The following is a 14,674-nucleotide window of genomic DNA, read 5'->3' as shown; positions in this document are numbered from 1 at the left end:
GAACATTTGGAAATATCATCCTGCTTATTGTAGTAAAGTCTTTTTGAAGAACCAGGTTAATATCTCGTAAATGCCATATAATAAAACAGTTTTCAACCTATTTTCAGGTGGCTACAGTGAGTTATCAACCCTCCAAAATGATGTAACCATCGGCCTCTTGCCTCGGGATATATCACTTACTCGGGTTGATAACTCACCGTATCCACCTGAAAATAGGTCGATAATTGTATAATATCAAGTGTTTCTGGTGGCCAATGGTAAAACACACAAGGCAATAGAAACAGAACTCGGGTTGTCTATACTTACTCTGTACTAGAGGCTTGGCTGTTTTGACGAGTATGAACAATGGGAGTAGATCTTGGAACTGGAACAGAAAAAAGATGGAAATGGCATACAGCTGATCAAGACTAAACATTACATTTGATCCTTTCCTGTCTAAATCACATATTTAGTGGTAAGTCACTTATTGTCACTCTCTATATCACATTTAGTGGTAAGTCATTTATTGTCACTCTCTATATCACATTTAGTGGTAAGTCACTTATTTTCACTCTCTAAATCACATATTTAGTGGTAAGTCACTTATTGTCACTCTCTATATCACATTTAGTGGTAAGTCATTTATTGTCACTCTCTATATCACATGTTTAGTGGTAAGTCACTTATTGTCACTCTCTATATCACATGTTTAGTGGTAAGTCACTTATTGTCACTCTCTATATCACCTGTTTAGTGGTAAGTCACTTATTGTCACTCTCTATATCACGATGTTTAGTGGTAAGTCATTTATTGTCACTCTCTATATCACCTGTTTAGTGGTAAGTCACTTAGTGTCCCTCTCTATATCACATGTTTAGTGGTAAGTCACTTAGTGTCCCTCTCTATATCACCTGTTTAGTGGTAAGTCACTTAGTGTCCCTCTATATATCACCTGTTTAGTGGTAAGTCATTTATTGTCACTCTCTATATCACATGTTTAGTGGTAAGTCATTTATTGTCACTCTCTATATCACATGTTTAGTGGTAAGTCACTTATTGTCACTCTCTATATCACCTGTTTAGTGGTAAGTCACTTAGTGTCCCTCTCTATATCACATGTTTAGTGGTAAGTCACTTAGTGTCCCTCTCTATATCACCTGTTTAGTGTTAGTGGGTAAGTCACTTAGTTGTCCTCTCTATATATCACCTGTTTAGTGGTAAGTCACTTATTGTCACTCTCTATATCACACGTTTAGTGGTAAGTCACTTAGTGTCACTCTCTATATCACACGTGTTAGTGGTAAGTCACTTAGTGTCCCTCTCTATCACATGTTTAGTGGTAAGTCACTTATGTCCCTCTCTATATCACATGTTTAGTGGTAAGTCCTCTCTATATCACTGTTTAGTGGTAAGTCACTTATTGTCACTCTCTATATCACATGTTTAGTGGTAAGTCACTTAGTGTCACTCTCTATATCACATGTTTAGTGTAAGTATATGTCACTTATGTCATCTCTTATACACGTTTAGTGGTAAGTCACTTATTGTCACTCTCTATATCACATGTTTAGTGGTAAGTCACTTAGTGTCCCTCTCTATATCACCTGTTTAGTGGTAAGTCACTTAGTGTCCCTCTCTATATCACCTGTTTAGTGGTAAGTCACTTATTGTCCCTCTCTATATCACATGTTTAGTGATAAGTCACTTATTGTCACTCTCTATATCACACGTTTAGTGGTAAGTCACTTATTGTCACTCTCTATATCACCTGTTTAGTGGTAAGTCACTTATTGTCCCTCTCTATATCATGATGTTTAGTGGTAAGTCACTTAGTGTCCCTCTCTATATCACCTGTTTAGTGGTAAGTCACTTATTGTCCTCTCTATATCACATGTTTAGTGTAAGTCACTTATGTCCCTCTCTATATCACAGTTTAGTGGTAAGTCACTTATTGTCCCTCTCTATATCACTGTTTAGTGGTAAGTCACTTATGTCACTCTCTATATCACCTGTTTAGTGGTAAGTCACTTATTGTCCCTCTCTATATCATGATGTTTAGTGGTAAGTCACTTAGTGTCCCTCTCTATATCACCTGTTTAGTGGTAAGTCACTTATTGTCCCTCTCTATATCACCTGTTTAGTGGTAAGTCACTTATTGTCACTCTCTATATCACATGTTTAGTGGTAAGTCACTTATTGTCCCTCTCTATATCACCTGTTTAGTGGTAAGTCACTTAGTGTCCCTCTCTATATCACGATGTTTAGTGGTAAGTCACTTATTGTCACTCTCTATATCACCTGTTTAGTGGTAAGTCACTTATTGTCACTCTCTATATCACACGTTTAGTGGTAAGTCACTTATTGTCACTCTCTATATCACATGTTTAGTGGTAAGTCACTTATTGTCACTCTCTATATCACACGTTTAGTGGTAAGTCACTTATTGTCACTCTCTATATCACGATGTTTAGTGGTAAGTCACTTATTGTCACTCTCTATATCACCTGTTTAGTGGTAAGTCACTTATTGTCCCTCTCTATATCACATGTTTAGTGGTAAGTCACTTATTGTCACTCTCTATATCACATGTTTAGTGGTAAGTCACTTATTGTCACTCTCTATATCACCTGTTTAGTGGTAAGTCACTTATTGTCACTCTCTATATCACATGTTTAGTGGTAAGTCACTTATTGTCACTCTCTATATCACCTGTTTAGTGGTAAGTCACTTATTGTCCCTCTCTATATCACCTGTTTAGTGGTAAGTCACTTAGTGTCCCTCTCTATATCACCTGTTTAGTGGTAAGTCATTTATTGTCACTATTGTCACTCTCTATATCACATGTTTAGTGGTAAGTCACTTATTGTCACTCTCTATATCACCTGTTTAGTGGTAAGTCACTTATTGTCACTCTCTATATCACATGTTTAGTGGTAAGTCATTTATTGTCACTCTCTATATCACCTGTTTAGTGGTAAGTCACTTAGTGTCCCTCTCTATATCACATGTTTAGTGGTAAGTCACTTATTGTCACTCTCTATATCACATGTTTAGTGGTAAGTCACTTATTGTCACTCTCTATATCACCTGTTTAGTGGTAAGTCACTTATTGTCCCTCTCTATATCACGATGTTTAGTGGTAAGTCATTTATTGTCACTCTCTATATCACCTGTTTAGTGGTAAGTCACTTAGTGTCCCTCTCTATATCACATGTTTAGTGGTAAGTCACTTATTGTCCCTCTCTATATCATGATGTTTAGTGGGTAGTAAGTCACTTAGTGTCCCTCTCTATATCACCTGTTTAGTGGTAAGTCACTTATTGTCCCTCTCTATATCACCTGTTTAGTGGTAAGTCACTTATTGTCCCTCTTTATATCACCTGTTTAGTGGTAAGTCACTTATTGTCCCTCTCTATATCACCTGTTTAGTGGTAAGTCACTTAGTGTCCCTCTCTATATCACGATGTTCAGTGGTAAGTCACTTATTGTCCCTCTCTATATCACCTGTTTAGTGGTAAGTCACTTATTGTCCCTCTCTATATCACATGTTTAGTGATAAGTCACTTATTGTCACTCTCTATATCACACGTTTAGTGGTTAGTCATTTATTGTCCCTCTCTATATCACATGTTTAGTGGTAAGTCATTTATTGTCACTCTCTATATCACATTTAGTGGTAAGTCACTTAATGTCCCTCTCTATATCACATTTAGTGGTAAGTCATTTATTGTCCCTCTCTATATCATGATGTTTAGTGGTAACCCACTTAAATAGATTTAGATTTCTGTAACACTTCTGAACACATAAATATTAGCAAAAATAACAAAGTTAAAGGAACAGACACATTCAGGGAATAATATTTGACTTGAGATTCTATAGTAGGAAAATACTGTGTACATATCAAATACTAATGAAAGATCACACAACAGTATGTGGGATATTTCTTTACTAACCAACAGCATCATAGTTCCAGTTATCTTTGAGTATTTTGGGTATATCTGGATTATCAAACGTTGTGAGAGAGACAGATGTAAGGGCAGACAACTTTTCAGCTTCTTCAACATAATCCTCAACCTCTTCTGTTGTTCCACGACGTCCAGGATGGATCTTCCCAAGGGCGTCGACAATATGTTGATCTAGGAGATCATACAGTTTGCTGTCATCACCAGGTGCTGTTTGAAACACATATATGCCATCTCCCATGGGTGCCACCCGGCCGGCCTCCAACAGAAAACTGCCCTGTCCTGAGGCTTCAAAGTATCGGACACTCTTCAGCGGCCACTGGGCAAGCACACACCTACATGTCTGTGTCAATAATAGATACAAAACTTGTAATAGTTAACCATTCCAATATCAAAGGCATAAATAGATATAATACAGACAATCGTTTTAAAGCAAAGTAAATGAAAAGTTCAAAGTTTACATACTAGCTTAATGAAACATTGAATAATACTCAATTTCACATTAACTCAAGTTTGGGAATATTAATACTTGAAAATAGTTTGAAAATAAGAATCAATCTATAATATCAAAGCTTGAAACTAGGGACCAATACTATATTATCTAACCTTACTTCGAAAAGTAGAATTAGATTTATAAATGCTCAAAGTTATATGTAATATTTGATACTCTAGACCCAGTAAAGTACTACACATTTACCAACAAAGCCAGAGTGGCTCCCCATGGCGATACGTGCAGTATACAGTTAGCTCCCTTAGCTCCGATTCTTCTCTGAGATTCTGAGTTTTCTGCTTTGACGACAACAAAATCCTCTGAAATAAAGAAAACGATATAATATCATATCAATATGATTCTATCTATTCTATCTATATAGCTGCAATATTGTAGCTCAAAAGACTTTTAAATAGAAAATGATTTCGTCTTTAGAGCTACAATTGGTGCCAATCACTGCTTATGAAGCAAAGTAATGATTATGCAAACCGTTATAAAACGTTTATTTGCATTTTATCGTACTTGTTTGATATCGCTTACCAACTAGTCAATAAAAATGAACCAAATATCAAATTCTCATCGAGGCATTATTTTTTTACATAATACATATGAAGGTCTTTCTGAAGGGAATTTATACAACAAGTCTACAAATTGTGAATTTGACATCCTGTGAGGGGAACGGTAGATATAAGAATGTTAGTTATGTTTTGTTTTTGACAAAAATATTATGTAAATGCATATATAGGCATGAAATAATTGGAAACCTACAAAAAATATAGAAAACTGTGCTCGAGTGATTTTCGGAGGCAGTGCTCCACTACGACACATAGGGACCAATTCGTACCCGGCCGAAACGTATGCCTATAGTAGGCCGGGTACATGTATTTGTTCTAATCTTTATACAGAAAATGTAATGGTTTTTTTTTTTAAAAAGATTCCACCACTCTTCCAAAAGACACTATAATTTAAAAGATCAATCATCATCATATGCATGATCGTAGTAAACATATCTTATTTTGAAAACTAAATAGTTCTGTCAAAATCTGCTACATATAACGGAATTCCTGACTGATTCATAAATCAAACTAAATATTTTTTTTTTATAAATTAAATTTGATTTTTTTTTCACAGTGAATTAATTTTTGTAATTGGTCTCTGATTACACCAATCTGAGCAATATAAAATCTTTATATATCCACCTTTAATTTGTTCACGAAGAGTCATTTGGATCTGAATCAGGAACACAAACATGTCCATATGTCGCTGCTCATCCGCTGACAGACACACATATTTTTCAGCTGTTGTAAGCTCAAACACATATGCCCTGTTTCGTGTGTTTGTGACTTTTTCCAAACGAAATCCTCCTGCCAGACTGATTTTATCTACATAATAAAGCAAACATTAGGTTATAGAATACATATATAACCCTGGAAATGTTTGAACTATTTGAAGCTGCAGAATCAAAGCCAATAGTTTACAGCCAAAATTAAAACTAGTGAGATCTCTTAATGATTAATAGATTATATTCCATACCAGTAACATCATTTATAATGTAAAATACACTTTTATCATAGTAGTTACCGTTTGGTGTTGCATTTTTGTTCTTTGGCTTCTTGCTGTAGTACTCCAGTACTGGTCGGTTTCCATTACTCTTCAATATCACGTAACGCTGCTTCCACGGGTTAGACTTAGAGAAAAATGGCTTCCCTTTACCACCAGTCAACTTGTACAGGTAATTCTACAGACACATGAGAAAACAGTTTAAATATAAAGTGTTAAATATGTTTGACTGTATGATAAAGTCTGATCAAAAGTCCAAGTATAGACAACAGTGACCTACAAACAGTACACCACCACATTGGTTTTCTCAGCACAGATGCTGGGTCAATTAATTTTAAGAGCCAATCAATGCCAAGAAAACAAAAGTACTTGTTTACATGCAGCTTGAGACAGCTTTTCAATCAGAAATTTCAAAGGGTTGTATTGAGCAAATGGGTGGTATATATAGATATAAACTAACATACCGGTAACTTTGTTTTCTACCAAACTTTCATTCTTATGAAGCTGATCAAGTGTGGTCATACAGTGGCTTATGAGCTACCAATTAATTAGAGGATGCCAGTGCAAGGTGTCTGAGGTGTTAGTGTATAGTGTATTAGGCATGACCATCATTTCCATGTTTCTCTGCTTTCTTATAAGCCTCCAACTCAACCGCCGGATGAATCGCATCTGTAAGGTTCTCAGGTCTTGCTTGTTTAATGCGGATTCTAGAAACTGTTGCTTGGCCAAAGTTTCTCTCACTCCACCTTTAACAGTTGGATAGGTTAAATTAACTAACCTATGAATAGCTTGACCCAGCTCTGGAAGTGTTTCATTTGCCCTCTGCCTCCTTTCCAACAACTGTACTCGATAAAGTTCAGTTTGATTTGGTGGGGCAAATCTTTGCTCGAGAGCTCTCACTAATGAGAAATGGTGATCATGATCTTGCTTCCTGGTAGGTAAATCACCAAGTATACCCTGAGCTTGTCCTCTCAAACTCACAGCAAGATATAGACCCATCTTATACTCTGACCAGCGATTAATTCAAGCACATGTCTCAAAATGAGACAAATAATCTCTCCATGGAGTTGTGCCATCATATGTAGAGGCTTTTACTGACACATGCTTTACATTGGGTTTCCTACTCAATGATTGGTCCTCATAATCACTATCATCCAAATCAGCGATCGACTTTGGATTCATTCTCCTCTGCTGAGGGGAATAATAGCTCGATATATCATCTTTCTGCCTAAATCGAGCTGTACCTCTTTGATTTCTATCTCGATAAGTGATATTGTCTGCTCTATCATCATCAAATCATGAGGAATAGGTGATCTCCGAGTCTCTCACCTTAGGAATGCTCTCCCTTTACTTCGGACTCCAAAATTTCCTTCATGTGATGATTTCTTCAATCTTTGCTGACTAGCAGACTCTCGCAGGCTCTGATTCTGAACATTTAGTTGGCGTAACTGTTCCTGCATTTTCTCTATCTCCCTGTCAATCTCATGAGATGAAATATCTTCAGGCTTGCTCGTACTGCTATATAAATCAGCAATATCTGCCTTTACCTCAGAAGTTCTGCCATCTGCATACATAGATGTTATACCAGAATCTCTATAATGACTGCTCCCCTTCAACATCTGTAGTTTTGGTAAAGAGTGAAATCCCTGTCCACTATCCTCACCAAAATCCATCTCAGAATCTCTCAACTGAGTGCAAGATGTCTCATTAGTAATTATATTTTACAACAAAACTGTTAAATCTAGAATAAGATTTTATTTAAAACTGAGTAATCGAACAACACAAAAATATAGACAAGATCACCACCGCTTAATTTGCCACCAAATTATGTGACGTTTACCGGGTCCGTACCAGTCACAATTAACTGATGATCTATACAGTGTCTACATTATGTACTGTTCCTACAGATATTACATAGCTGACCTTGCTGTGATCCTATAAACTATCTAGTATCCCTAAATATTATAATCAACAATATCAGTCCTAATGATTACTCAGTGTCTCTGAGTGATTATGATAACACAACTTCAATTGATGATTATCAACAAATACTGAGTGATCGTTAAGCCTATGCGAGTAGTCTCCCCTAACTCGGGTGATTCAATAATCCCTACTCGCACATATATAACCAAGACTACGATAAAATCAATGTAATAATAATAAGAACCTTTCCCTAAGGCCTATTAACACAACCGAGCTACCGAATACTCAAAATCGCTGTGTACCCACAGTACTCACAGCTGCTACATGAGCACTCACGTTTACCGAGTACTCTCAGAGCAATCACTCCAGCAATGATTCACACACAATCATTACATATATTACCGCATACTCACAGAGTAGTCACTAGTACTCTCAATGATTCATGTAAACGTAATCATTCAACGAGCAATCCCAAGGCTCAGTTTTCAACTTACTCTCCAGAGTATTCAGGCCACAGGGGGCCAACTCAATGAAAATGGATGTTGTCATACATTTTTTTTGTATTTAGAGGATGGACTGATGAGTATAAATGACAGTCATGTGATTTTTCCGGAAAAATACGAGATTTGAAAAATTATTTAAAAATCGGGATATTTACTATAAAACAGAGAAAGGGACGAGTCGCCATATTGGAATTTTTACCCCTACCTCGATTAAAGTTAAATTTTTCACAATAGTATACCTTTTTTCCTAGAGTCATAGTCACGCATCAGTCCTCCGATAATCCATTGTCACACACATACCATGCAAAAGCATATAAACGATGTCTATATAGTCGAACGCATAGCATGGTAATTACTTACATAATATATACTAATAATAATAAAAATACTGTTAGAGTTATCTTCATGATTCCAACTGTTCCGAAATCGGAATGATTTTTTTAGTGTTCCAGCAAAATTAATGTATTTTATTTTTCTTACTTTTTGAGAAAATCAACTTTTTATGTCCCTGTTCCCCCGATGCAAAAATTCACTTGGAAGGTCTTTATCACTACGGTGTTGATTCCGGTTGAAAACAAGCGTTCTGACGCCCTTCGAATTTGCGAATTCAAACTCAACAAAAGTAGCGGAACAATATCAATAAACCAGATATTTTCAGCACTAATATCGAGATTAATCAGGCATAGAACTCGATACCAGGTAATAAGAATTTCCTGTAACAGTTGCGATATGAAAATATTGCGATGTGAGTAAATAAATGATTAATTTCTTTATTCTGATTACCATTTCTAAATTTGACGATTTGATCCTGAACATTCCAATGACGTCACTTTTTAGTCCTCTATGAGCCCGGGTGATTCGACCTTGCAAGCTGACGTTTTGAAGGATTGAATAAGCATTCAATTGTGGTATTATGGTGGCAATTTGCACTCATATACAGCTTAACATAGTTTAAAATAATAGTGTTACTTTATCTTGAAACATTTCATTATTTAAACGTCACTTTGACAAAAAGAAACAGTAGGCCTACGTAGACTACAATGTAAATCTTACAGCGTTTGTGGATACAATGCTTCGTTTAGTAGATGAAATTCATGAAATATTGCACAAAAATATCATTAACATGCTTCTGAAACATATAATTAATGATTTAAATTGAATTCGTTTAACATTGTGTGTAAAAAATCTATTTTGGTCTTTAGCGGTCGAAAACCGATGAGGTACTGTACCACTGGGTTGCGAGCTATCGTGATTTTTTCGTGGTTTTTTTTCTTATTCATTAAAAAGGCGATCTTTAAAGGATTTGTGCAGCCAAAATTTTTTTTGATAATACGTCAGGATATTGCTTTGGATGAATGAAAGTCTCACCCAACGAATCACCTATCGGTTGGTTTTGGTCGTGATTTACGAGTAGCGTCGACTACGGTTCAGAGATAATGAGCTAGGTGGTCATGTGGTCTTGTGATGTCAGAGTAGTCCGCGGCTACACAAGGTAAGCCTAGTACTATACATGTATATAGCACATATACGTATACCTTAGATCTACAATTTGAGTTTTTCGAGTAAATGGTTATTCTAGCTTTATGATGTAGATATTTTCAGTTTCAAAACATTCCATTTACACCACTTAAAAAATTCAGACAAGCATATATCTAACTTTAGATTAGATAATCAGTCCAATTTGATAGTGATATCAAAAAGATGTTCGGATCAGTCTGGACTTAGATTTAGATAGCATAGGATGTAAATTTCAGTGTAATAAACAAGAGGCCCAGAGGGCCTGTATCGCTCACCTGGTTTTTAGGGCTTTTCACTATTTGTGAAAAGACCTATTGTTTTCGTTAAGTTTCTTATTCTTATTATTATTATTCTTATTATTAATTAGGGCTTTTCACTATTTGTGAAAAGACCTATTGTTTTCGTTAAGTTTCTTATTCTTATTATTATTATTCTTATTATTATTATTCTTCTTCCTGTTTTTGTGAACGCTCTATCGGTCAAACGGTAAGACATAGGATAAAAATGATTTCAGTATGATTAAACCATGTATCTGAAGGTGTTCCATGAACAAACTAAAGTAGGTCAAAAATTCCAAAATGGCCGCCATGACGTAAAACCTAAAAACACAAAAACTGCTATAACTCAAAAAGTATGAAAGGTATTTTAAATCTTAAGGTATTTTATTGTAGGGTATGAACATATCTAACTTTTACTCATTACATGTTTCCACAAAATATGTCTCGTTAAAAAGCTCGCTAAAGGTCAAAGTTTACAAAAAAGTGACTATTTTTAGAATTTTTTTATTATTCAATTTTTTCCAAACCTTTTGCATCAAATCAATGCAGTATGTCATTCTGAAGGTTTTGATGTCTTCAAATTAAAAATTGGTCCACTAAATAATCTTTTATGACGTAATTAATATTTAACTAAGATTTTTTTGCAAATTTCGACAATTATATTTTAAACATCTCCTCTGATTTCACCAGTCCGATCAAGCCCAAACTCACACAAGATCTTCCACCTATTACCGTGACCAATTCTTGTTAATATGGTGTTGATTCAAATTCAAATATGGCCGCAATGATGTCACTTCCGGTTTAACCTAGACAGCCATTACTCGTTAACCGCTGAGCCAATTTCTTTCAGTTTTTTATATGTTGTGTAGAATAGCATACTGAGAAACTTTGTAATTGTACATTTTTCTCTAAAATGTCAACTTCCGGTTGTTTATTGACTCATAATGCAAAATCGCCATTTTCGGTGAAAATCACGAAAAACTCTTCTTCTCAAGTTCTACAAAGTATAGAGGCTTCATGTTTTGCATGAAGTAAGCTTAGGTAGTTGACTATCGGGTTTGAAAAAATAAACGAGCTTGACCTTCATCCAAGGTCACAGAGTGCGTGTGATTGTAGAGTTATGAAAATGATCCTGTGAAAATTCAGTTCATTGAGACAGCCGTAGCTCGTTAACCACAAAGCCAATTAATTTCATTTTTGGATATGTTATGTAGAATCGAAAATGAAACAATTCATTTAATTACAAGTTTTCTGTAAAACGTCAAGTTCCGGTTGGAAATAAGGGACAAAGTTCAAAAATGCAATTTTTTGACAAAATCATTAAAAAATCTTCTCCTCAATTTCTAGAAGGCCTAGAGACCTAATATTAAGCATGGAGCATGCTGACATAAATGCCTACCAAGTTTGTTAATGTGATTGACCTTGACCTATATCAAAGGGCACTCGGGCTAACAATCCTAAAATCTTCAAATGACTTATTGTAAAGTTCTGAAAGGCCTAAGACCTGGTATTGGACTTTTGGTACGTTGAAACTAAGCGCTACCAAGTTTTTTTATAAATGACCTTAAACGAAGTAGCTTTTAGGTGAAAAGCCCGTCAAATTGTCCCGGTGACAATTTCTAGTTGTTTTTGTTTTTTGTAATTTATCACAAAGACTCGTACAATTAGAAAAATTAGTAATACAAATATGCTATCCAATACAAAGGTTCAGAGAGGAAGTAATTTATATGAAAAAAATAGCCTAATTGACCTTTTTTTGCCCCGCATCTAAAGGCCCCAGGGAGTCAGCCCTATACTTTGTACAATTTTAAATCCCCATCCTATAAGGATGCTACTATTGCATTATGAGTGCTCTTCCATGCTGAGTTGCAGAGAAGAAGTAGTTTATATGATAACAGCAAAAATTGCTCCCTATTGACCTCGCCCCTCAAGCCCCTAGGGGGTCAGCCCCAGCATTTGTACAATTTTGAATCCCCACCTTATAAAGATGCTACAATTGCATTATGGATGCTATTCCATGCTTAGTTTCAGAGAAGAAGTCGTTTATATGGAAAAGCCAAATTGACCCCTTTTGACCCCGCCCCTCAGGCCCCCGGGGGGTCAGCCCCATCATTTGTACAATTTTGAATCCCAACCCTATAAGGATGCTACCATTGCATTTTGGGTGCTATCCCATGCTTAGTTTCAGAAAAGAAGTCGTTTAAATGGAAATAGTCAAATTGGACCCCTTTTGACCCCGCTCCTCAGGCCCCCAGGGGGTCAGCCCCATCATTTGTACAATTTTGAATCCCCACCCCATAAGGATGCTACCATTGCATTTTGGATGCTATCCCATGCTTAGTTTCAGAGAAGAAGTCGTTTAAATGGAAATAGTCAAATTGACCCCTTTTGACCCCGCTCCTCAGGCCCCCAGGGGGTCAGCCCCATCATTTGTACAATTTTGAATCCCCACCCCATAAGTATGCTACCATTGCATTTTGGATGCTATCCCATGCTTAGTTTCAGAGAAGAAGTCGTTTAAATGGAAATAGCCAAATTGACCCCTTTTGGCCCCGCCCCTCAGGCCCCTGGGGGGTCAGCCCAATCATTTGTACAATTTTCAGTTAGTAGCCCATAGGGATGCTACCAGTCAAATTTTGTTGAAATCCGACGACGGACGCCACGGTATGGCATAAGCTCACCTTGGTCCTTCGGACCAGGTGAGCTAAAAAACAGTAAAAAACAGTATATTTTTTAAAGTAAAATCCCAAAATTTAGCATGAATATATCTAGAATCCGTGTTTTTATTTCAAACTTCTGCTATAACGATGCAAACACGGCACAGTTTTTGAGTAAAAACAAGAGGCCCATGGGCCTTAACGGTCACCTGAGTTCAGATACAGAATGAAACGAGGACATGCATATAAACACTATATATTAAGGCCCTTGAAGTCAGTCAGTGATTTTATATATGACGAGTATTTGATTCTACAAGTTCCAGAATTTCAGAAGAAGATTTTTGAAGTTTTAGCCTATTTGATCCCTTTTGGCCCCGCCCCTAAGGCCCCTTGGGATCAGTCATGGAAAATTTGGTAATAAGATTCAATCTCCATCACATAGGGATAATTCTGACGACAATTGACTAATTTCCTATTATAATGACTAAATAATGCTCAAAATTGTGTTTTTCCTATATAAACTACAGTAAACATAACCCCCTCACCAGGGGGAAACAACCCCAGGGTCATATAATTCACAATTTTCATAAAACACCTTAAGACCTGTCCTTCTATCACGAGTATTTGATTCTACCATTTCCAGTATTTAAGAAGATTTTTAAAGTTTTAGCCTATTTGCCCCTTTTGGCCCCGCCCCTCTGCCCCGAGGGGGTTGACCAGGACCAATATAGTTATGATATTAAAATGTTATCTCAGGCTAATAATTCTAAACAAGTTTGACTCATTTCCTATGAAAATTGAGCAAAAAATGCTCATAAATGTGTTTTCCCTATATAAACTATAGTAAACTTGACCCCCTCCCCAGGGGGAAACGTGAGACCCCAGGGTCATATAATTCACAATTTTTGTAAAGGACCTCAAGACCTTTCCATCTATGAAGAGTATGTGATTCTACCATTTCCAGAATTTCAGAAGAAAATTTTTGAAGTTTTAGCCTATTTGACCCCTTTTGACCCCGCCCCTAAGGCCCCTGGGGGTCAGTCATGGAAAATTGGTTAATAGGATTCAATGGCCATCTCATACTGATAATTCTGACAATAATTGACTCATTTCCTATTACAAATGATCAAATAATACTCAAAAATGTGTTTTCCCTATATAAACTATAGTAAACTTAACCCCCTCCCCAGGGGGAAACCTGAGACCCCAGGGTCATATAATTCACAATTTTTGTAAAGGACCTTAGGACCTTTCTATCTATGAAGAGTATTTAATTCCATCACATCTGTGAGTTGAGAAGAAGATTTTTGAAATTTTAGTCAATTTTACCCCTTTTGACCCCTCCCATAGCTCCCTGTGGGGTGGGGACCATATAATTCACAATTTTGATTGGCCTTATGCCTTAGAAGGTTTGTGCAAAATTTCATTGAAATTGCTTTAGCAGTTTTGGAGAAGAAGTTGAAAATGTAAATTGTTTACGGACGTACGACGGACGACACAAGACGACGGACAAAAGGCGATTAGAATAGGTCACTTGAGACTTCGTCTCAGGTGACCTAATAAAATGTGGACGGTTATCAGTTATGTGATATTGGAGTAACAGTACCGAACTTATACCGAAAATAATATGTACCGGTATATCTATATTGTTGCCTTTGAAACTTTATCCATAACGTTTACTAAAACGCAGAAATACATCAATGGTATTTCTGATATATGTTCCTTAATCAGTTTAAGTGTAGATTTAAATTCATTATTTCAAAATTATACTAAATCCTTAAAATAGTATATTCATTGTCGACCG

The 14,674-nt window shown here is 36.2% G+C and overlaps 1 protein-coding gene across 2 annotated transcripts in view; it reads right to left on the bottom strand.

Moving 5' to 3' along the window:
- Positions 1 to 14,674, bottom strand: part of LOC138321984 (uncharacterized) — a 91,688-nt gene that overhangs the window by 17,059 nt on the left and 59,955 nt on the right. Inside the window, exons 1-6 of one of the 2 annotated variants that reach the window (XM_069266045.1) lie at positions 7,321 to 10,241; positions 6,013 to 6,169; positions 5,631 to 5,813; positions 4,639 to 4,751; positions 3,933 to 4,284; positions 307 to 364 (exon numbers count right to left, since the gene is read on the bottom strand). In XM_069266045.1, coding sequence (XP_069122146.1) covers positions 307 to 364; positions 3,933 to 4,284; positions 4,639 to 4,751; positions 5,631 to 5,688 — 581 coding nt within the window. In that variant the 5' untranslated portion in view covers positions 5,689 to 5,813; positions 6,013 to 6,169; positions 7,321 to 10,241. Of the gene's footprint in view, positions 1 to 306; positions 365 to 3,932; positions 4,285 to 4,638; positions 4,752 to 5,630; positions 5,814 to 6,012; positions 6,170 to 7,320; positions 10,242 to 14,674 lie in introns of those variants that run through there. The other variant, XM_069266044.1, reaches the window with a different exon arrangement.

Source organism: Argopecten irradians, chromosome 4 (assembly GCF_041381155.1).
Source record: "Argopecten irradians isolate NY chromosome 4, Ai_NY, whole genome shotgun sequence".
In the NCBI taxonomy this organism is placed as follows: domain Eukaryota; kingdom Metazoa; phylum Mollusca; class Bivalvia; order Pectinida; family Pectinidae; genus Argopecten; species Argopecten irradians.
The sequence above is the reverse complement of the archived record's forward strand: the minus strand, read 5'-3'. Positions and strand labels throughout refer to the sequence as shown.